Below are 22,381 nucleotides of genomic sequence, written 5' to 3' on the forward strand. Positions count from 1 at the left end.
TTTGATCACATACTTGATAAGTATATGTTTGACTCTGAGGAAGTGAGTGTGTGTCCATGTGTGCACCAGGTGTCTTGCAGACATTGTGTCTGCTGAACTACAAGGTTGCTTGTCTTATGGTGCACAGCCGCTTTTTTTCCCCCCCTTTCCTCCTGACCTCAAACACAGCTGGGAGTTTCTCTGCTGAAAGTGTTGTAATAGATAGAGAAACGGACCACCATGACCCTCGCTCAGCACGTTATTATCTGAAGAATTCATCTGCAGAATACCCCCTATTTCAGCACGCACATATACGCGCAGAAAAGAGCAGCTGCTCCGAGAGTTTTCGCTGCAGGAAATGCTCTATTAGTTCCAGTGGTGAGGGGCTGTGATATCTGGCCCCGGGGGTTCAGTTAGAGGTTGTGCCGTTTGAATGTGAGTGCCGGCCTGTATGTTTGTGTGTGCGTGGACATGAAAGGGTTCGCTCATTTATTCAACGGAAGCCACCCAGTCACCGCACTGGATGATTGTTTCATCATGGGGAAATCTCTCCTGACTGTGTAAATGATGATATCTGTGTGAAACGGGGAGTACTGAGGGCTGTCTCGGTGTCAAAGAGCACCTGCACTCCCGTCATCCTCGCTGATGCAACCACGCTGACATTGTCGCCTCCCTCCTTGTGCTGAGTGCAGGAGTCAGAGGTCTCTTCCATGAGTTGACCGACCCTTTCCTAGAATGAGAGACCCGGTCAGTGACCCAGTACAAGTCCTCTATTTACTGAACTGGGCCGACCTGAAAGGAAGTGTCCACACGTGCTTAAAAGGGTGTGAAATTACCTCCATTGAATTTCTCAGTCATCTGCAATTCAAGTTTTATAGTTTTCAATCAAGATTGAACGCCTGTGTAAAATGAGACTTTTGTATTTAGTGGTTGATAAGAGTACGTACACAGATCAGAGTCAATACCATCATCCCACTGCAAAGAAAAGGCTCGCAGTGTTTGGGTGTGGAGCAAATTGTGTTATTGCTCAGTGGCATTAGCTCCCTTCTCACATAACACTGAGTCATTTCATATTTAATATCACAAATATGATGCAATGGAGCCTCTGTGCTTAGTTTTCCAGTGCTTTACCAAAAAGACAGGAGGAACAGTCGGGTTTCTGTTGGTTGCAGTAAAAAAAATGTGTGCAACAGAATGCATTTAAACTCGTGCAGCTTTTCCTGGAAAGTCTGTAATTTTCCTGTGTTGAACCCAAAAGCACAAATTGATGCTCAAGAGAACTAAAAAAAAAACAAAAAAGAAGAAGCATGTGCTGTGTTGTTAGGTGTGTGGGTGGATGAGAAATGGGTGGCGTTGCCTTTCTGCATGGATTGTCTGTCATAGTCATTATTTTCTCCTTTTCTCTCACTTTTCATTCCCTTCTCTTTAAATCAAAGACAGTGTACACTTAAATGAGAGTGTTTCAAGAACAAAAAAAAAACCCCACTCTGCTCCTTTTATGATTTGTTCTGACTTGAAACTTCAGTTGCACGTAGACTCACACCTTCCTTGTGGAACATTTCATGTCGCAGCTGCAGTGTGTAATCCTACTTTTGTCATTGAGAAACATGTTGTCAAGACGTTTACAGAAGAGAATTCACAGTGTTCTTAAACATATGTGCGCGCGCGGCGATAACACTCATCAAAACACACCTCTGCCCACACGTCCACAAACACTTGCTCATCCTCCACGGCCTATCTCCGTCTCATTCTTTACATTGTTTTGAGCACAGCTGGCCTCTTTGTTTTGCTTATCTGTCTCTCCCAGCATTTGTTGAGCTCTGGTCTTTCATGCTAAGCTTGCCCACAGAGCTCTGTTTATAGACTTCTTGGACCATACCCACAGCACTGCTCAGTTTTGATTCATCCAATCACCAAAACCAGAGGATAACAGATTAGTAGTCTGTATAGTCCATAGTATCGATGGATTCGTTGGGCGAAGCGACTCATCTCCCTTTTATAGTGTTTTGCAGCACAACTGGCCAATCGTGTGTTTTTTATAACAAACATGTGAGCAATCTGTGTGCTAATTTTTCACTGATTCTTCTTTTCTGGAAATTTTACAAGAGCTTTTCATGTAGTAAAGACAGATCATCAACACAGCTGGTAAAATGCAAAGGATCATTGTCATTGCCACAGCAAGTCATTTCGACTTGCCACCGTCTCGACTACTTTTTATGCAGTTCGCTTTTCCTGCTGCAACTGCGGGTCAAGACTTATTGCTTCCAGAGTGGGAAGCAAAAGCTCTCAACCCCGACACCGACGTCCTCAATCAGGGTAAAGACAGACTGTTATTGTCCCCAGCATGTTTCTATGTTGATGGCAACATCTGGTTGGACCAGAGCCCACCAGTCAACTGTTAAAGTCCCGGACACCTGGTCTGAAACAGGCCGGCCTTCATGTCCGTGTTGTTTTCTCATGTCCACAGCTTGTATTTTGTTTTATGGACTACTGGTGACTTACTATTTCAGAGTGTGTGTGTGTCTGTGCATGTGTGTGTTAGCGTGGAGCTGAGGAAAAACAGTGTTTTGTCTGGCTGCAGTTTAAGTTGATTGTCTGGTTTTATGATGTATAGGAGACATGCTGTCTTAATCCCCCAGACAGACACAATGATATGCATCGCTGTGTGAGGCTGCTCTGATGAAACATTTTTACGACTGGGGGGGAAAGAAAAGCGTACAAAACTATTTCTGTTTAAAGTCGTCATGCTTCCATTAAATGACTGTTTTGCAGATTTGGGGTTTAAAGCCTCACCCGACTCATGATGATTGATGGGTAGGCTAATCAATTAGTTACAGAGAGGTGAGAAGGGTTGTAACCAGATAGGCAGATAATCCACTGACCCCTGGAGAAGGGGAGCTGGTGTGAGAGTCTGCCTTTTGTGATTTGAGAGTCATGATTGACAGATCTGAATTTTCCTCGCTATGCCACTGTTGTTACTCGTGCAGTGTGTGTGTGTGTGTGTGTGTGTGTGTGTGTGTGTGTGTGTGCCCCTGGCAGGCTGTTTCACAGGTGTTTATGTCACTGTTACCTCAAAGCTAAGTGTTTTTTTTTTCCCTCTCTCTCCACTCAGCCGATGACAAACCCAACACCTGGTAAACGGGGCCAAGGCGCACACACACACACACACACAGACACACACACACACAGCCACGGTGACACACGCTCCCCTCCAGCGACGTGGCCCTGCGGCGTGTGACGCAGGCGTGTGTCTGAATTACACACATTCATCTGACCCATTGACAATAAAGCCTGTAATGGCTGCCAAATGCAACTGCAAGCGCCTTTCTTTGCCAGATACGGTTTTTACACGCACAGTTACAAGAAACACAAGAGAATTAAGGCTTTATGTTGCGGTTGTGGTTCTCAACTGAATAAATGAAGCTCTCCAGACTCTGTAATATAAAGAAGAATGAGATTTTGGCCTTCCAGTTTTGGTCGGTGTTTTTCAGTTAGCCACTCTTTGCAGTGCGGCCTGACCTCGTCTACACATGGACAGTGTCTTCTGACCTCCGCCTCGTCTGCTCCTCTGCTTCCAGCGTCACGTCACATGTACCTCTGTTTTACGGCTCATTCTTCGCTTTTATGGACAGCGTCTGTCTGCCATGCCGTCTCCCCTCGTACTTTCCTCCTCAGCAGTCTGCCACTAAGTACATTTCCATCTCTGGGTTTCTCTGTCCAGTATGTGGCATGCAGGATGACTGCAGTGTTTTTCTAATTATCCCACTGGGTGATGAGGTTATGCAAGGGCTTCTCTCACCGTCTCTGCCACGGGGAAATGTGACAAATTCACTTCAGGGGCATGACTGAGCGTTGCGGCTCCGGAGCACTTTTCTCACTTCACCTCCATCCCTCTTCTTGCAAAGTTGTCCCTCCTTCCTCCCAGTGTGCATGCATGCGTCTTTCTCTCATCCCTCCTTCCCCACTACTGTCAACCTTTTCCACCTCTCCGTCTCTCCCCTTCCTCGTGGACTGAGGAGTGTTGACGTTGGGTTTTGTCCAAATATGTCGTCTATGGGGCTGGAAGGTGGTAATGAGAGCCAAGAACAACAGCCTGGCTCTGAGTCTGACAACCAGGCTTGTCTTTCTGATGAAACCAAACGAAAACAGTATTTTCTCTCCTTGTTATTTCATCCCTCCCCGTCCTCCATCTTTTCCTCCCTGCTTGTGAGTCTCCTTCTTAGCTCCCGGTGCCTCTAATTTGGAGGATCATTTCTGATTCCTGTCCCTGCTTGTTTAAAATTCCTGAGCAGTCTGTGACGGTGGCTCTGTGATAATAGACAGGCAACAATTCTGCCATGTTGTTTTGAGTGAGGAGGCCAAGCGATGCCACAGTTGCAGAGGTAATGTAAAAACAAACTTGAATTTGCACAAAATATCCCTCTAAATATGGTTTAAATGTAAATGTTGCTGAACAAGTGCTTTGCTGACTCGTGAGCCACAATAAAACATTTGTAATATGAACTTGCTGGCGTGTTACTATTTAAAACAACTTTGGAAACAGTACAACAACATCAACAGATGAAGAGTGAGCGCCAAGAGAGCAACGGTATAAATAACCCTGATTCAAACCATCAAATGAAAGCACACGTCCAGATTTGCAACAAATCTGACGCTTTACCCTCCACGAAATGCTGAAGTCATTGAACCTGTTGTGAGGTTATAACGACTGTCTAATGTGAGGAGAGAAGCATGCACTGTTGAACTGTCTGCTTTAAAAATGGATGCTGCCTAAAGTGTGCGTGTGTGTATGTGTGTGTGTGTGTGTGTGGGTGGGTGGGTGGAGGTCAGGAGGGATCGCAGGAGAGAGGAACAGATGTGTGCTGTATTGTGGCTGTGTGCGTGGACGGACGGGGACCAGGTGCAGCCTTTGTCTCCGCAGCATTTAAGTCCACTCGCTTGCATTCAGCTGCCTCATGCCTCCCCTCAATGCCCCCCCCCCCCCCCCCCCCCCCCCCCCCCCAGAGGGAAGGCAGAGATGTGTGTGTGTGTGTGTGTGTGTGTGTGTGTGTGTGTGTGTGTGTGTGTGAGAGAGAGAGAGAGAGAGAGAGCGCTGGGGCTGCCCTGGTTTAGTGGAGGAGGCTCCAACAGTCCCTTCTGCACACTCCTCCTCCTCCTCCTCCTCCTCCTCCTCCTCCTCCTCCTCCTCCTCCTCACAGGTGACTGTTGGCGGTCCCAGCTGGCCGGCTCTTGGCCGATTAGATCCATATGGTACAGGAAGAGCAGGAGGAGGAAGAGGAGAAAGGTCCTGTTTAATTTATAAATCAATTCTCCTTTAGTCTGTGTGTGTGTGTGTGTGTGTTTTTAATTGGGTTAAATACACAGGCTCAACTGGCAATTAAAAATACCTGGTCACACCTACTTTAAAATTAAGTTCAATTAGGGAAGATTTCATTTCAATAAACTGTAGAGTTGGCAAAAGTTCCCACATTCTTTATTTCAAGAGAAATGAAGATAGTTCTGTAAATTAAAAAAAGGAAAAAGTGAAAGTAATTCAACTTAGGTTCTTGGTTGTACTCAAAATAAATGTTTGATACAATTTTTTAACCTTTTTAACGTCACTTTCAATGATAATTCAGTGGTGGCTGTGGGATCAAATGTGCTTACACACATTTTAAATAGCTTATTCCAAATGTAATACCATATTTGTCGGTGTACGACAGCTTAATCACAGTACAGGATTCTACTTTAATGAGCTTTTTTTTTTTCATACTGTAAATTTCTTTTAAATATTTTATCTAAAAGACACTTTTTGATTCACAAACAAGTTCAGGCATTCAGCCACTGTTGATATATTCTGACAGTCATACTCCTGTAACTCTGAATCATCACTGCAGAAGTTAATACAAGTAAGAAGCCATTTTTAGGAATGTGAGTAAAAGTACTGACGCTTGTGCTGTAATTGATTCGGTAACACAACGTGAGAAACACAAATACTAAAGTGAAGAACAGATAATTGGAAAACTTACTTCAGTACAATAACAGAGGGTAAAGACTTTCTTTCTCCTACAAATTGTACACAAATTAACCAAGCCTTGTTTTCTGAACCTTTTTTCCAGTATTTATCAACACATATCATCATTCTGAGATATTACCGCTTTACTTTAAAAAAATAACATGGAACGTCCACAGCAAATGTTCACTATTAGCACCATCCGTTGAACATTAGCTTATCTAGCAACACGTCAGCTGCTGCCTGCATGTTGGCATTTTATCTCAGCTTGCCTCTTTTTCTTGGAATTTCTTGAAAGAGCCAGTCTCATGCTGATTATTGTGAATATTTAAAGCACCTTTGACGACAAGATATTCTTCCTAAGTGATTCACAGTTGTCAGCAAATTGGGTAAGTCTCAGTAGTGGTGAATAATGTAAAGAAGGATTTGCTTTATTTTCATTTTCTGAACGAATCGTCTGTTTGGCTACTTCCTTTTGTAGGGATTACTATCATAAGTCACTTGTGAAATCTAAGATCTTGACCCTATATGCTGCAAGAGGTAATTTTCATTTCCATTTAAAGCTTTCAAAACCATTTGGATCTTTATTTTTTTTTGTAGCTCATCACTGGATTTTATCACAAGTCATTTGCGTAATGCTGAATTCACACAGTTTGAGGTTGCTATAAGTTGTTTGTCCTCTAAAGCATGTGTTTTTAATGTATTGTTCAGTACTATAAAAGCCCACCAAACAATACGTTTTTACTTTTTATGATAAGCTTAACCAGCTGAGACTGATATCTAACATTTGTTGCTGTCGTCTCATGATTAGGTGAAAAACCTGTAATTCATATATTTTGTAGTTCAGTTTGAGGTATATAGTGTGTGTGTGTGTGTGTGTGTGTGTGTGTGTGTGTGTTTAGGTATTTGTGACGTGCGCGTCCTGAGCCCACATATTTGTATCATTGCACATGCTGTGAGTTTTCTTTCTCCTCTCTGATGAATTGGTCGGAGCTGTGTTCCATCTCCTCACACCTCATCCGCAGTGACAGGCCAGAGATAGCAGTTCAGCGCACACACACACACACACACACACACACACACACACACACACACACACACACACACACACACACACACACACACGCCTGTCTCACAGCTGCCAACCACACACCCATCGCCTGGACTTTTAAGAGTTTAGTGTTAAAACGTGATCCAGTTTTTACACAGTATTTATACCTCACATCACGAAGCATCTAGGTCATTTATCCCCACCCCGCACCAGGAGGCAGATGTATATTTTTGGTTGTTATTTGTCTTTTCATAACCATCTCCATTATTCATAGTCTTGCCTCCGCAGTGGTGGCTCCACAGGAGCAGTCACATTGTGCTTCTTTCTTATTGTATTTTTTTTCCAGAGCCTCATTCTGAACGCTCACCTGCAGAGACAGAGGCAATTATAACCCGCTGGATGTTTTAATGCAGACGAGCGTCACCTGAAGCTGAACAAACAAGGAACACCTGGTTAGCAACAGCCGTCTCCGCAGATGCATGCTGCTTTTCCATCGCTGTGATAACAACTGCTGTAGGAAACGGAAGCGTGAGCTCAAGTGACCGATGAGACCGTGGGTCTTTAAAAGGGACTGACGGACAGCCGCATAGAGTGGTATGAGGAGATTTTCTAATTGTTTTCTCTTGATGTCAGCCGCTGATAGCTGTGGGTTATATTCATTTTATTCGGAAGTGTTGTCTATGCATCGGGGTGTTTCCATCCAATCCTCCTGATGACGTTCGTCCACCTTCCCTTTGTTCCCTCGCGACAGGGGCAACAGGTGGCATTCAGACCAGACAAACACCCTACATCCTCCTCTAAGCCAATATTCACCTGAGTTAACATTGGACCACTCTGTGCGCCGCGAGCGCGTGCGTTTGGCGGCTCCTGTGACAGCTGCCTCCCCTGCGACGGACTCAGGTGCTCGCGCGCCAGATGAAGTCATCCGGCTATGTGCAACGTCTAATTGACAAGCAGAGGCAATTCTCAGTGGGCCGTTAGCAATACATGCGCACGCACCTGATGTCTCCGGTTACCTCTGGCACGGCGAGCGATATATCCCCCCCCACAAGATCTTAAGATTTGCGCAGCTGCAACCTAATTTCTCACCTCCGTGAAGAAATAGGTCACACAGTAAAGGGCAAAAATGCTGCGATCGCTCACGTTTTTACATTTTTTTGGGAGGTTTCATGTCCACCTGTGGGTCAAACAAAATGAGCTATTAAAACTATTTCAGCACAATCACTCCAATGAGGCTTCTTGTGTGTTTGTATATATATATAAAAAGTTGTTTACATGGTTACAGTGTTGACACAAAGGCCATATGCCCCGTTGATTCTGTTATTGAGATGTCAGTCTAATTTCCTGGCCATACGGATGGGGCGTGCGGAACTGTGGAGCAGGCATTTGTGTGTGTGTGTGTGTGCACGCAGGCTGCTCCCTGCAGCACGCTGGCAGGCCACGCGTGGTGGGCATGACAGTCCAAATGTCTGTATAGATCCCTTCTTCCTGCCCCCTATGTTGGTGAACAGGTGGAGCCGTGGCGGGCCGGCCACAGCGCCGGTAAAGAGGACTGGGGAGCGAGGGTAAAGGGTACTGCTGAACCGAGTGAAAGCTGCATGATGAGCTGCAGATATGATGAATAAGTGGTGAGGTTATAAAAAAAAAAAAAAAAAAAAGTGTGCAGATTGAAGGGGACAAGCGAAATCGTCAAATTTGTCAAGGCTGCATGAAAAAATAAGTTTGTCAGTGTGTGCAAGTGTGTATAAACTCACTAGAGGTTTCTCTTCTGTTTTTATTTTTCATATTTTGCACTCAGAAAAGTACATTTTATTTGTGCAACAGGCTTTTCAATGTCCCGCTGACAGCTTAAGTCTTCCATCTTAAGCCTTTATAAACTGGGACCCTGTGGCTCAAGGCCATGCAGAGTTCATAGCTGTGAAAAAGATATAAAGGGCGCCATTGAAAGCAAAGCCCTAAAACCATGAAACCACATTTAAAAAGCTGCTTTCTGCTGACCCATGACCTGTGGGACCGTGCTTGTCTATTAATCGTCAATTCTCGGCGCAGTTAGAAAAGTCTGATCCACTCTAAATGGAGACGGGACCCGGCCTTCATGCATCTCCGGGAAACAAAGGCGGCTTCTGATCCCGCATCTCGCCACCGCCACACCCCCCATTACACTTTCTCCATTCCTCCTTATCTGGTGGTCTCATTCAGCGTCAAAGGCATATTGAGAAGTTGCGTTTAACATTCAAAAGCTTTGCCGATCTTGTTAGCAAAGCGTGAAATAGCCCCGTCCCTTTCTCTCACTGTCTCTCCTTTCTTTCTTTGCCCCCCTATTTGTTGGGGAGCTCAATGAGGGGGCATTCTACTCCCACACAATAGACTTCTTCAGCATTTCTTCTGTTATTGATCTGAATGGGTGAGTGTGGGGCTAAACTTTAGACATCTGTCTCTTTGCTGGGGGCAGGGTGGTTGTTACCCGGCGCTGTGTGTGTGTGTTGTGTGATGTGAAGTGGAGCTGGGGGGAGCCGGGCATTTTTTGTTTTTCTTTTGTAGCTATACGCTCAAAGCCTCGCCATTGATTTAAACCACTGAGCTGATGGTGGGAGTTAAAAAGGCCCATTTGTTTTCTTATTTATTTGTCATGTCAAAGCACGGGCGAGTTTCTCGCTCGTGCTTTTACAAATTGAAAAACTATGCCATAGCGAAAACACTGCTTGCTCATTTTTACTGGCAGTAGAAGTATGTTTTTTTTAGACTTTTGAAAATCTGTTTTGGATTTTCGTTCGTTCGGTTTCGCCACGGGACAACAACTTCTTCTTCTTCTTTTTTTTTTTTTTGAAGCGCTGTGGTTTCTGACCCACGGCTGACCTCTCTCCTCCTGCCCTGTTCCTGTGCAGACAGTAGAGAGAAGAAGAGCCCTGCCATGCCCGGTTCTCCTGTGGATGCTAAGACTCATTCCAGATCAGCCCCCAGCAGCAGCGCCAGCTCCACAATGCCCCCCCTCCCCTCCGTCAACCCCAGTGGTCCTCGCCCGGCGTCTTTCTCCACCACAGCACGTAAGTTATGCCCAGATCTTTCTTCGTTACCTCTCCAGCTCCCCAGCGCATGCACACGTGAAACATTTGCCTGCTTACTGGTTGCACATTTAAAAAGAAGAAGAAAAAAAAAGAAGAAGAAGGAACATCTGGTTTCTCTCAGCGGTGTTTATGTTAATGTCTCCCTCCTGCATCTCCTCCGTCTTCCTCAGTGACCAACGGGAATCATCATTCCCCTCCGACCCTAAACGCAGTGCCGTCACCGCCGCAGCGCTACAGCAACGGGCCGTCCTCCTCCTCCTCGTCATCGCTGGCGAACCAGCAGCTGCCGGCCACCTGTGGGGCTCGCCAGCTGAGCAAGCTGAAACGTTTCCTGACCACGCTGCAGCAGTTTGGCAACGACATTTCCCCCGAGATGGGAGACAGCGTTCGGAGCCTGGTCCTGGCCCTCGTGGTGAGGCCTTTTGATCACGTGTCAGAAAGGATCAAAATGAACCCACGCCTTGAAAACTTGAAATGTTTGTGTGATCCGCATGAGTTTCTGAACCTTTTCTTGCGGTCTCCGTTTCCCAGAATTCGACGGTAACCATCGAGGAATTTCACTCTCGGCTTCACGAGGCCACAAACTTCCCCTTACGACCGTTCGTTATTCCATTTCTCAAGGTAAACTATTTTGTTGGATTACTTCCTTTCTTTCCTGGAAGTTTTTTTTTTTTTCTTTTTAATTTAAATCTCAATACTCAGTCTTTTTGCCTGTTAGCCTGTGGTTAGTAATGCAACAGGCTAATAGAGAAAGGGTCTTTAACATCGCCGTAACCCCAGTTCAGGATGATTTAAATGATTTATGAATGACACCGTCACCACCCAGGAGCCGTGATGGAGAAGTTATAGCTTCATTTATTACATTGTTTTGTGGATACAGTGCGTGGCGCTATAAATAGGCTTCGCTGCAGTTACAGATTGCTTCTCAATGGTTAATAATAACCACCAAGAGTTGCGTGCAGACTTGACAAGCAACAGATGAGTGTGTGTTAACCGCCTCTTGAGCCCCTTTGTAACCAGGGGACTCTGCAAGAGTATACTTTTTAGGAGCTCCCCCACCAGTAAAGTAGCTCGTAAATCTTCAGTCGGTTGCAACGCGGCACTCGAAGTCGGAGCAGCTGAAATGTCTTTTTCCACACTTACCTCTCGCTCACCTTTGGAGAAGCTCCATCTGTCTGCTCGGCGAGGCTGAGACAGAACCCTCCCAGATTGCAAAGATGAAGGAGACGCACAAATGAATTCCAAACTCCTTCAGAAGAATCTCTCAAAAAAGAGAAACGGGACAGATGGGACAAAGTCTGCGAGGAAGTGAAAAAGGAGTGAAGTGGGTGAGGATAAGAGAAGGGAAAAGTGGAAAGTCGGAAGTGTGAAACATGCCTATAAAGCGGCTCCCTTCCCTTTTTTTTTATGGTCTGCAGCGTGCCATATGGAGCCGCTGTCCTGTTAAAAGAGCATTCAGCTGCCGAGGCGCCGCCAATCTAGCATCCGCCCCGCTGAACCCCGGAGAGCCCCGCGCTCAACCGACACACAGCACATGTGTCTGTGAGCTGGGGCCCCAGGGAAAGCAGGGATGCAGAGGAGCATGGGAGCGCAGACCATAAAGCACAAGTATTAGCATCTTTAGGGAAAAAGCACAAGAGATGCTGTAAGCTTCAGCTGGCCTTAACAGAGGAGAAGTGGCCAGACTGAATGGAAAATGGGAAGAGGTTCACAGAAGACGACGGTTGAAAGTGCTACTTTGAAAGCAGAGGTCGGTCAGAGGAAAAAAAAAAGAAAGAGGGAAAGAGAGAACAGTGCGGTTATTTAGTTTGTTGCTCAAGAAGAGGGAGTGAGGAAGTGTTGTAATTGCAAACACACTGGAGTCTGTTCCTAATTAGGGAAATGCGGGGAACAAAAGAGAGATGGAAAGATTGGAGTCACAGATAAATATTTAGGGGGAAAAACAGAGTGAAGAATGACGGTGAACTTGAGCCTATTTTTATGTTTTGAAAACTCTCTCATTTTCATACATACCTCCGGTGTGACGGACTTATTGTTCTCGGCGCGCCGCGCCACAGACATGAGGTTTGTAATCAACGTCAGCAGCGGCTTAGAAAACGCAGCTATTTTCATTTGAGTTGGAAAAGCCGCAGCCACCATGGAAGCAGCCACAGAACAACACCCAGACCCAGTCTTAAAGTCCAGATCTCCAGAAGCCGCTGCGCCCCCCCCCCCCCCCCCCCCCCCCCCACCCCACCCCACCCCTACACCCACCACCCCCCTTCCTAGAAACTCCTTTCTCCCAGCCAGGCATCCTCCCCGGGAGGCAGATCTGCTCTGTGTCTCCTCGCTCCGCCGCTGCATGGTGGTAGTCTGTCTCCGCCAGCTGTGGTCTGTTTGCTTCAGATCAGCGTGTCTCTTCTTTATTGATAGGAAGCTTGACGATTCGTTTCTTTGTGTCTGCTTCTGTCGCTGAATGAAGTTAAGTTCCATTAATACAAGACTGATGATGTGAATGACAGAGGGAAAGCCGAATAAAGCGGAATACTTGTACAACACTGTTTAACCCTTTATTGGTCAAGTGATTGTGTTCGGCAAATCCTGCTGAACATGAAAATGGGAATATTTGGGGAAAAAATAAGAATAAAACTGATAATTTCACATTAAACTGGTGCTCAAGTAAGATAATCTAATTGTGTTTATCAATAAAAACAAGTTTTTAATTTCTCTCTTTTGTTTTTCAGATAAGTTTGTTATCTCACAAGTATGTTTTGTCTCCTCTGCCAGGCCAATCTCCCCCTCTTACAGCGGGAGCTGCTCCATTGTGCGAGGGCAGCCAAGCAGACCCCAGCTCAGTACTTGTCCCAGCATGAGCACCTCCTCCTGAGCACCTCCTCCCTGGCCTCCTCTCCAGACTCCTCCGAGCTGCTGATGGATCCTCCTGAGACGGGGACTAAGAGACACAGCCCCAGCAGGTCAGCGACGGCGTCAAACTCTGTCAGTGTGTGTCCGACTCGACGCTGATGGAAACATAAAGACCTCTGCCGTCTCCTCTCCAGGGCCAAAGAGAATGGTTTCCATGAGCGACCACCGGTAACCATGGAGCCCGCCTCCAAGCGGATCTGCACCATCAGCCCCGCGCCCCGACACAGCCCCGCCCACCCGCTGCCCCTCAGCGCCCAGCTCCACCCGACCCCTCCGCCCCTGCAGCACTACGCTCTGGACGACATCGCAGCGCCGCACATCTTACACCGGGAGCACAGCCAGCGCGTGCTGGAGATCCGCGAGCTCAAAGACCGGCCCCGGCTGCCCGGTATGTCCTGCAGGCCCCGTCCACAACTCACCAGCTGAATCCAATTTATTACAATAATGGATGATATGTGCTTTCTAGTGTAAAATTTTCCAACCATCAAGCTACCATCTCTGCACTTTCTCAAAACTCAGCCAAAATCTTCTTGTTTTTTTTTTCCCCTCCATAGTGGGAATACAAGCCGCTTACAAACGCAATTAGAGACGAACAAACTTGCGTTAAAAACAAACATGCTCACATATCATATTCTACACGCACTAATGGGTGGTCTGTGTGTTTGTGTAGCTGAGCCCGGTACATCTCTGGAGTCCCCACATGTGTATAAACAGAGCCGTACTGTCCAAGCGAGGGAGGATTGGATGGACTCTGGTGTATATCTGCCCTCCATTCGGGGCTTGTCAGCACTCAGTGGAAACAGCAGTAGCTCACAGACGCAGGCGCACACATACAGACACGCACCTTAATATGTTCATGGTAGAGGTGCTGTGTTTACGAGGCCTTAGTCCCTTGTCTGACAGCCTCCCGCCCGCCTGCCGCCACTTAACTCACAGGCGCACACACACACACACGCATAAACACACCAGTCCGCGCACTCGTGGCTTTGAACTGATGAACGCTGATGAGAACCAGAAGTTGAGAAGATGTTTAGAAGAAAAGTGAGTGTGTGCGTACGAGGGCTCATTATTCTCTTCGGCTGGCTCAGTGCGCATGTGGCCTCTCGGCAGTTCCTTACCCAGTTTTACCCAGATTGTGGTTTAAAACGATGTGTATGTCCTTGTGTACCCGCCTGAATGCCGTGCTTTTGCGTATAGATACATATAAACATATTTTTGCTCTCTGCGTGAATGCAAAGTTTTCATGCACACTGCGATCACTGCAGATTGTATATATGGGCATTACTTACATTGATGACTGGACTCCAATCTGATTTGTGTATGTGTGTGTATTTGTGTTTGAGTTTTGTGTGTGTGTGTGTGTGTGTGTGTGTGTGTGGCTGTAAGAGTCCACACTGAGTGTCAGACCGGCTGGTTGTGTTTAGAAGTGGAGCCACTCTACTCAGCCTGAGTGTCTCCCTGCTGGAATGCTGTGAGCTCCAGGAGGGGAGTGTGTGTCTGTATGTGTGTGTGTGTGTGTGTGTGTGTGTGTGTGTGTGTGTGTGTGTGTGTGTGTGGCTGACAGCTGACTTCCAGATGTGCGTAGGCTCGGGGAGCTGGGCGTCTGTTTTGCATCATAGGCTTCTTTTTTTCTCTTTCACTTCACCTTTTGTTGCTCACTGTGCCTACATCTATCTGAAAGTGTGTGTGTGTGTGTGCCATCTTTAAATGTAAATAAGCTTTATATGTGCTGTTCCTGGACTGTGGACATGTTTTCATTTTTTCCATTGTTCCTATTTTATTTAATGCTTGTACCAAAACACAAAATGAGCAGCCATATTGACGCACTGGGACAGATTTCACTCACTCGCCGTCACTTGTGGCTTCCTTTACATGTTAATCACGTCGGTCTTTGGTCTGCCCTGTGTGTGTTTTAATCAGGCACTAATGGGGGCTACCGCGAGGAGCCGGTTGACCACAGACTGACAGACCGAGAGTGGGCTGATGAATGGAGGCATCTGGATCATGTAAGTGCACAGACAGGCAGCCCTCCTGCTAATGGTTTGAGATACAGAAAGAATGTAATTTGTTTTCTGGGGTTTGTCGACTGGGAAGCAGATTGATGAACTTACGATCAACATCCACGATCGTAGCTGTAATGAGACTTTGACTCTCAGGTTATGCCTAATTGTGGCGTGTGAAGGATGTTGAAATAAGAGATTTCTTATTTATTATATTGATTTATTGTGGGTCATGTTGACAAGTTTTGTTGAAAAGTAATATAATAATATAATAATAATATGATATGATTAGGAACCACAAATGTTAATGAATCGTCTCCTTCACCGTTTAGGTGTTGAACTGCATTGTGGACATGGTTGAGAAGACACGGAGGTCAGTGAGCGTGCTCAGACGGTGTCAGGAATCCGACCGCGAGGAGCTCAACTACTGGAGACGCCGCTCCAGCGAGCAGGAAGACCCACGCAAAGGAGGCTCGGCCTCCACTCCGTTCTCCAAGACACACAGTCCCCACTCCGCAGAGTCAGGTGAGAATCTAATCTCTACTCAAACCTGAGGCAAAGAGCAAAACTTCCTCTGAACCCGGAAGAAGTGATTCATTCAGTTCTGATAGTTGATCCAAATTACTTATTTACCCCAAAATATAAATACTTAAAGTGATAGAATATTTAACCTTCAGCTTTTGCCTTGAAGAACAAGAGCTCTGGGTTGTGTTTCATCAACGAGCATCAACAGATTTGGCTTCTCTGCATTTATAATATGATGATGACAGACGTTTCAGAGACAGATACGTAAACGCAACTAATGAACATGTTTCCTTTTCTTTTCATTTTCAAGTATCATAAATGAGCATCAGTCTCGGTTCATGAGAAACAGATGTCTTTGTTTGGAAAGTAGAACCACTGGCAATTCTCTGTGAGATACTGATGGTAGATAAACAGCTACAAACCCAGGCCAAATGTCTCCTATGTTCACAATAATAGGATATAATGATGTGGACTTCCTGAGATTAATTTAGATGGTATCAAAGTCTGAACACAGCCCAGCACAGATTCCCTCCTGTGTCATGCTCATGACATCCTCTAGTGGCCATTGAGAGAACTGCCACGTTTCCGCGTGCTGGAGAGTCCCTCCACAGTTAGTCGACAGTCTGCTGTGTACTGGCAATGTTCTCTCTGTGTGCCAGCCTCGCCGTCCCCCTGCTGCTCCATAGCCACAGACAGGTGCCAGGACTGGCCTCCGCCATATCGGCCACAGAAGGGCCGTCCTGCCGTCCTGCAGGCTCAGAGACCCAGAGCTGGCTGACTCGCCAGAGCGCCATCTGGGCTCCCAGCCGGAAAGCCTGCCTCGCCTGCCTGGGCTCGAGCTGCAATAGTGGGGGTGTGCTGAAAGCGTGGTGGGAAACGGAGGGATGTAAATGAACAGAGAGAGAGAGAGAGAATCGGTGGCGAGCTAGGACACGAGAGATGAAGGAACAGGAAATGAGCCAGGCAGCAGCATCGCAGAGGCAGAGCCACAGAAATGAAATGGGCTGCGGGGAGGAGGGAGATTCGAGGGGAACAGACAGAATATTGACACAGCTTGTCGGTTTGCGATTCCCTCCAAGCCAAACACATTCCTTTCTAAAGCTGTCAAGTCTCGTATCAGGCCAAGGCTCCGATAACCAACAGTTACGCTGCCTGTGTGGCCTACATATCCGCTCTCGTTTGTATCAGTTAAGAAAAGACAGAACTACATGACAGAGATACTGTCACTGTCTGCCCGTGTGGATTTGCCTTCCTTACACGTGCTGCCCCGATTGAGCTGTCGGTCACACAATTGGCCATTATTTAAAAAAAAGGACTATAATATCTTCATAAGCCCTGGCAGGTGCTGATCCCTTCTGTTTTTGCCTTTTTCCTGCAGAATCCCAGCGTGATTTTGTGCCGCGGCCAGGCTCAGCATACGTCACAGATGAAATCTGGAGGAAAGCTGGTAAGAAACTCGATAGGAATTCAAAATGCTTGAGAATACCTTCACAGCAAATTCAAACACCTTTTACTGAAGAAGAAACACGTTCTGGAATATTTGGACACCTTAGTGCTTAACAGGTGTGGGCAAAGTTGAAAGCAGCTGAACTGAACTTGAACCTCTCCCCCTCTGGACGTGCAGAAGAAGCGGTGAACGAGGTCAAGCGTCAGGCCATGGACGAGGTTCAGAAGGCCGTGGCCGAGGCCGAGCAGAAAGCCTTCGAGATGATCGCGTCCGAGCGGGCGAAGATGGAGAAGACTCTGGCTGAGGCGAAGAGGAAAGCTCAGGAGGACGCCATCATGGTCATCAACGAGCAGGAGGACTCCAGCGAGGTGAGCGAGGAAGATATTACATCAGGCATGAAGATTCACGCATTCATAATTATGCTGCCTGCGACATGGCTTCCTCACATGGATCTGGATGCATTTCTTCAGATCACGGCACATTGAGTTGGTAATGGGCCTTTTAAAAATAATGAGATCATATAAACCCGTTCATGCAAATGTGTCTAGAGGGAATACGCAGCGCTGCTCCAGATCTCGATGCCTTAAAGCTGCAGTGATTAATATTAATATAAAGTGGATCAAATTACTTTGTCTCAGTCCAAGGGGTCACTCAGAGGGATACATCCACAGTGAGCGTTTGCGGCGAACATAGGGGAGCAATCAGCGAATCCGCAGCCAGTTATTTCTCTCAGGAGACGGAGATTGAGCCAGAAACACAGTCCCAGCTGAATGAAGAAATGATCGTCTGCTTACAGTTGCACGGTGCGCAGCGAATGCCAGTGTTTTGTTTTACTTGCTAATTGCAAGAGGAGCTAAGAACACCTCTGTGTAGAGAAGCTTGTTAGTCACACATGGAAAACTGACACTTTCCCTTTTTTTTCCCCTCCTCAGTGTTGCTGGAACTGCGGTCGCAAAGCCAGCGAGACGTGCAGCGGCTGCAACGCCGCTCGCTACTGCGGCTCCTTCTGCCAGCACAAAGATTGGGAGAGACATCACCTCATCTGCAGCCCGGGACTCCAGGCTCAGCCCAAACCCGTTTCTGCCATTACTGCAAGTAGGGCAGCAGCAGCAGCCGCCGCCACAGCAGCGGCGGCGGCCGGAGTGTCTCCCGTCGGCCTGGCTGGGGTCAAAGCTCCAGACAGCGTGCCTTCCATCTCCAGTCCAGGTGGAGAGAAGACTTCGGTCGCCTCCCGATCCTCCACTCCCTCCACCCCCGCCTCCGCCCCCGAGACCAACGGACACTGAGAGGCGAGGCGCTTCAGCGTCGCCTCCGCTCCCGGTTAACCGGGACAGTCCGACTCAGCAGCATGAGGAAACTATTTGTGGGTTAAGTTAGGATAACAGATTTTTCATCATACACTTTGGCAGACAAAAGAGGACAGATTAAGGATGACTGTTTGAGTGATATGTCAACTGGGACTCTGGCTTTGGCAAGGAACAGGAGGACTCGTCTCGAAACGCATCTATTGGACGAACAGATCTCCCTAACAGATGGAAACGTGTTTCTCATCCTTCCAAAACCCCAAATGTTGGATCTGTGCGTAGAGGGGAGAGAAAAAGAAAAAAAAAAAGAAAGAGAGATGATGATTGATCTTGGTTTATCTCTGGCTGCAGGGAGGAAGTTATGAGAGGAAGGCATATGAGAAATAACAGTGGAGATGAAAAAAAAAAAAACAAAAGACAGAGATATAAAGACACTCCCACTCCATGAACTGATATCCTCACTTTGTTGTATAAATTTAAGATAGGGAGGTGGAGGTTGATGTAAACAGTGTAATAATAGTACCAGCCCTTAAGCATCCGTTTTTGTCCTGTAGGAAAAAGAAAATATCTGACAGTAGACCGTGTAAAGTCGTCTCTGCCGCTCTCTTGTACAATAAATATTTGCTCATCAACATTTTGTCAGGATTTCATATGCGTGAATGTCAAACAGTCGTGCCGTCGGTGAATATTGTAAAGCATATGATTATTTTTTTGTCAAAGCAATATTAAAATGAAGTGTTCAGGTATTTCAAGCCATTTCTGCATCACCAAAGTTATCCGTCACTAAAGAGCGAGTCGTAGTCGTCGCCTGTAACCGTCTTTTGTGGAAAAAAAAAAAAAAAAAAAAAGGATCCACATATTGCATCATTGTGAGTTCAACCAGGGGTGTCAAACATATGGCCCGTGGACCAAAACGTTGTAGTGACCTGGATGTGTAAAAAGAAGAAATTACATATTCCATCAGATTTGCAACTTTCAATGAAAGTAACTATTTCAAATTTGTCAATAGGGTGAAGAGATAAACTTTTACCAAGCTCATTCTGGAGAGAAATGGGTTATTTTTTCAGGAAGGTTCATTTCGTTCATATCAGGTTTAATAAAAAAAAATGAATTAATTAAATGTGAACATTTTCAGCTATCCGGCCCCGAGTTGACTTGACACCCCTGAGTTCAACCTAAAAACTCCCGTTTTGAAGTTTTGATGGTCGGACATCTTCAGACAGCAGAAGGAAAGGTGGTGGTGATTGGATCAAGTGAGCACAGCAGCTGCTCGGTTCAGATTTCTCTTCCGGTCGCAGTTTCACTTTGGTGCTTGTTCACATCACCAGCTGTGGACGACAGTCAGACGTCGCTCCGAATCGTCCCGCCACTGCCATATTTGTCATCGGATTGTCCATCCGAATACTTTCAGCGGTGAAAACATGATGGATTTTCACTGTATGTGAACTGATCCACAGGAAGGAGCCTCTCTGGCGCGGTGGCGATGGCACAGGTGCAGAGCAGCGACTCTGTCCCACAGAGAATCTCAGGAGTTAAGCTGTATTTGTGTGTACAGATCATATCTTGTCGGCGAGGAAATCGGACTCATGGTACTCTGCTGTTACAACTGAGATATTTCCTGTTTTCGTTTGTTGTAAGATGACTTTGTAAAATATTATGAGAGATTGCCTTTATTTTGTGAGCCACAATTTTACCTTCATCCTTTAAACCCGTTCTTTTGTTATGAAGCGTACCTTCATATGAAAAAAAAAACATATCTTGACATGAAGTATGAAATAAAGAAGTAGGATTGCTTCAAAAGGTGTGGAACCCGGCCTGTATGTCTTTACATGAGGGGCGTGAGAGGAAATGTCAGCTGATCTAATCCTGCGGAGTAACAAACCGGTGAAATTAGATTTAAGAGCAAAGTGTTGAATGAAAACGCAATTATATCCTTTAAAATACAAAATTAAAGGTATGAAAGCAGTCATTACCAGGCTGGCTTTCATTTCAGAGTCAGATATGCATGTCAGACGTAGAAGGTGCGCACACACACACACACACACACACACACACACACACGCCGCAGTCTTGTATTTCTATCCTTGTGGGGACCGTCCATTGACTCCCATTCATGTCTAGCCCCTAACCCTGACCCTTACCCTAACCCTAACCCACACCACAACAAAGCCTAACCCTAAAGAAATGTTTTTGCACTTTTACTTTTTTCAGTAACAACAACATGGTCAAGAAAACACTGTTTCTCCTACTTAGGACCGGAAAAAGGTCCCCACAAGGCACGTCGTTCCACGTTTTGCTATCCTTGTGGGGACATTTGGCCCCAACAAGGATAGAAATACGAGAACGCTCACACACACACACACACACACACACACACACACACACACACACACACACACACACACATCATCACTTCATTAGTTAGACACACATATATCTCACACTAAGTGAAAGAATAACACAGGATTTTATGTTTTCATAATTTTTGGGGACTTTTTGTCAACTTGCCTTGAGTTCCTTTAGACTTCCTTGAACACACATGAGGACTGTTGTTGCTATAATTCAAAGAGGTACAGTCAATAAATACTCCTATTTTAACCGTGACATGTTTTTTGCATAAATAATTCAATTTAAAATGAAAAAAAAAATAGATTCATAAGATAAACAATAACGGGAGCAGTGCCAGTGTTAAACTGCCTGATGGAGGTTTCTCTCAAAGCAAGCATCTAAATTTTGCATCACATTTGTCCCCCTAATGCTGTGAATCATTCAGTGACTCTTAGTTAAATATGCAAGACGCAGATCTGAGTTCAGGTGAGAAGTAAAGAGAAGGATTTGGTGTGACTGGCTTATTGTGAAGTGGGAATTTTGTCCTACATTATTTATCGTGTTTTCCTCCTTTGTTCATATTCAAGTTCAAGTTCTGTTCTGATTCAAAGTATTGATTAAACACTGCTGTGGCTGTTAAATACGTTGTGCTTTTAAATTTGCTTCACTTTATACAACCTTTTGCATCAAAGCAGTGATATAATGAACTGATCTAAAAAAGCCTGCAGGCAGGAGGAGAATGTAATATCCTGTTCTACCACAAGGTGACACTGTAAGCTCTGTGTTGACAAGAGAAGATTATGGTGACGTGCTGTGGAGCCATGGCAGGGAAATATCAGTACATCTAAAGGTTAATTTGGAAAATGTCAGTCACAGAGCGCTGCTTCGTGCCCTCATGTTGTGGCTTCATGTGAAAACCTGATCATTAAAAAACACCGTGTCCTGCAAAAGAGCAGAGTCATCAGAATCGGCCCACATCTGTCCTAGAATAAAATACGCATAAGATAAAGGTGAAAACATAAACAATCTTTAATCCTCTTTAATCCTCCAGTCTGACTTCCATAATCAAGGTAGAACCAAAGAGCTAAAACAACTGAAAATCTGTGACCTAACAGCCATAAAGGGGCTGGATGATACTGTTGGCTTGATCAAGGCCAAAAAAGGCTCAGTCACCTTTAGTTCTGTGATTCTCTGATCTGAGACGACAGAGAGAAATCACTGAGTCATTTATCAGCAGTGTGTGGAGTCAGTGAGACAGTGGCAACACTCAGTTCAATTTGACTAAAGAGATATTTCTCTTCCACATGTCAGAATCAGAAACACACTCAGGTCAGCCCTGTTAATCAAAACCCATTAAAATGTACACTCATCTTAAACAAAACCATAACAGTCAGAAACACTCACTATAAATTGGAACATACTGCACATTTAAAGCAGAATCTATCTAAGAAGTAAGAGCTCAGAGTTTCAAGACCCCTCTTTGACATGATGTGATAGAAATGTTGGAGTGGTTGTACAGAAAAAAAATTACTCAGTCATATAGTTATTTTATTTTCATTTAATTTCTACACAGTCGTCTTCCCTTTCTACCCTCCCTCTGTGCTCTGTGTTCAATAAACTCATAAATTCTAACCCTGTTCCAGAACCTGCCTCCGGGTTCTCCGTCTCGTCTCTGTTTCGCTGGTGGAGGTTTGATCTCAAGCTCTTCGTCTTCTCTTTTCCTTTTCCTGCTCTGGTTTAGATGAACTTAAAGAGTCTCTGGATCATCTGCGGCCTCGTGAAGTTT

At 45.7% G+C, this 22,381-nt stretch overlaps 1 protein-coding gene across 3 annotated transcripts in view; it reads left to right on the forward strand.

Moving 5' to 3' along the window:
• The window catches only part of cbfa2t2 (CBFA2/RUNX1 partner transcriptional co-repressor 2), a 36,116-nt gene extending 17,503 nt beyond the window's left edge, over positions 1-18,613 (forward strand). For all 3 annotated transcript variants that reach the window (XM_030091216.1, XM_030091214.1, XM_030091215.1), the window contains exons 2-11: positions 9,908-10,066; positions 10,258-10,499; positions 10,619-10,708; positions 12,854-13,041; positions 13,126-13,379; positions 14,912-14,997; positions 15,324-15,516; positions 16,895-16,963; positions 17,141-17,331; positions 17,896-18,613. In XM_030091216.1, the coding sequence (XP_029947076.1) occupies positions 9,934-10,066; positions 10,258-10,499; positions 10,619-10,708; positions 12,854-13,041; positions 13,126-13,379; positions 14,912-14,997; positions 15,324-15,516; positions 16,895-16,963; positions 17,141-17,331; positions 17,896-18,249 (1,800 nt within the window). In that variant the 5' untranslated portion in view covers positions 9,908-9,933 and the 3' untranslated portion in view covers positions 18,250-18,613. The remainder of the gene's footprint in view (positions 1-9,907; positions 10,067-10,257; positions 10,500-10,618; positions 10,709-12,853; positions 13,042-13,125; positions 13,380-14,911; positions 14,998-15,323; positions 15,517-16,894; positions 16,964-17,140; positions 17,332-17,895) is intronic.
• The last annotated feature ends 3,768 nt before the right edge of the window (positions 18,614-22,381 follow it).

This window comes from Salarias fasciatus, chromosome 5 (assembly GCF_902148845.1).
Source record: "Salarias fasciatus chromosome 5, fSalaFa1.1, whole genome shotgun sequence".
Lineage (NCBI taxonomy): Eukaryota > Metazoa > Chordata > Actinopteri > Blenniiformes > Blenniidae > Salarias > Salarias fasciatus.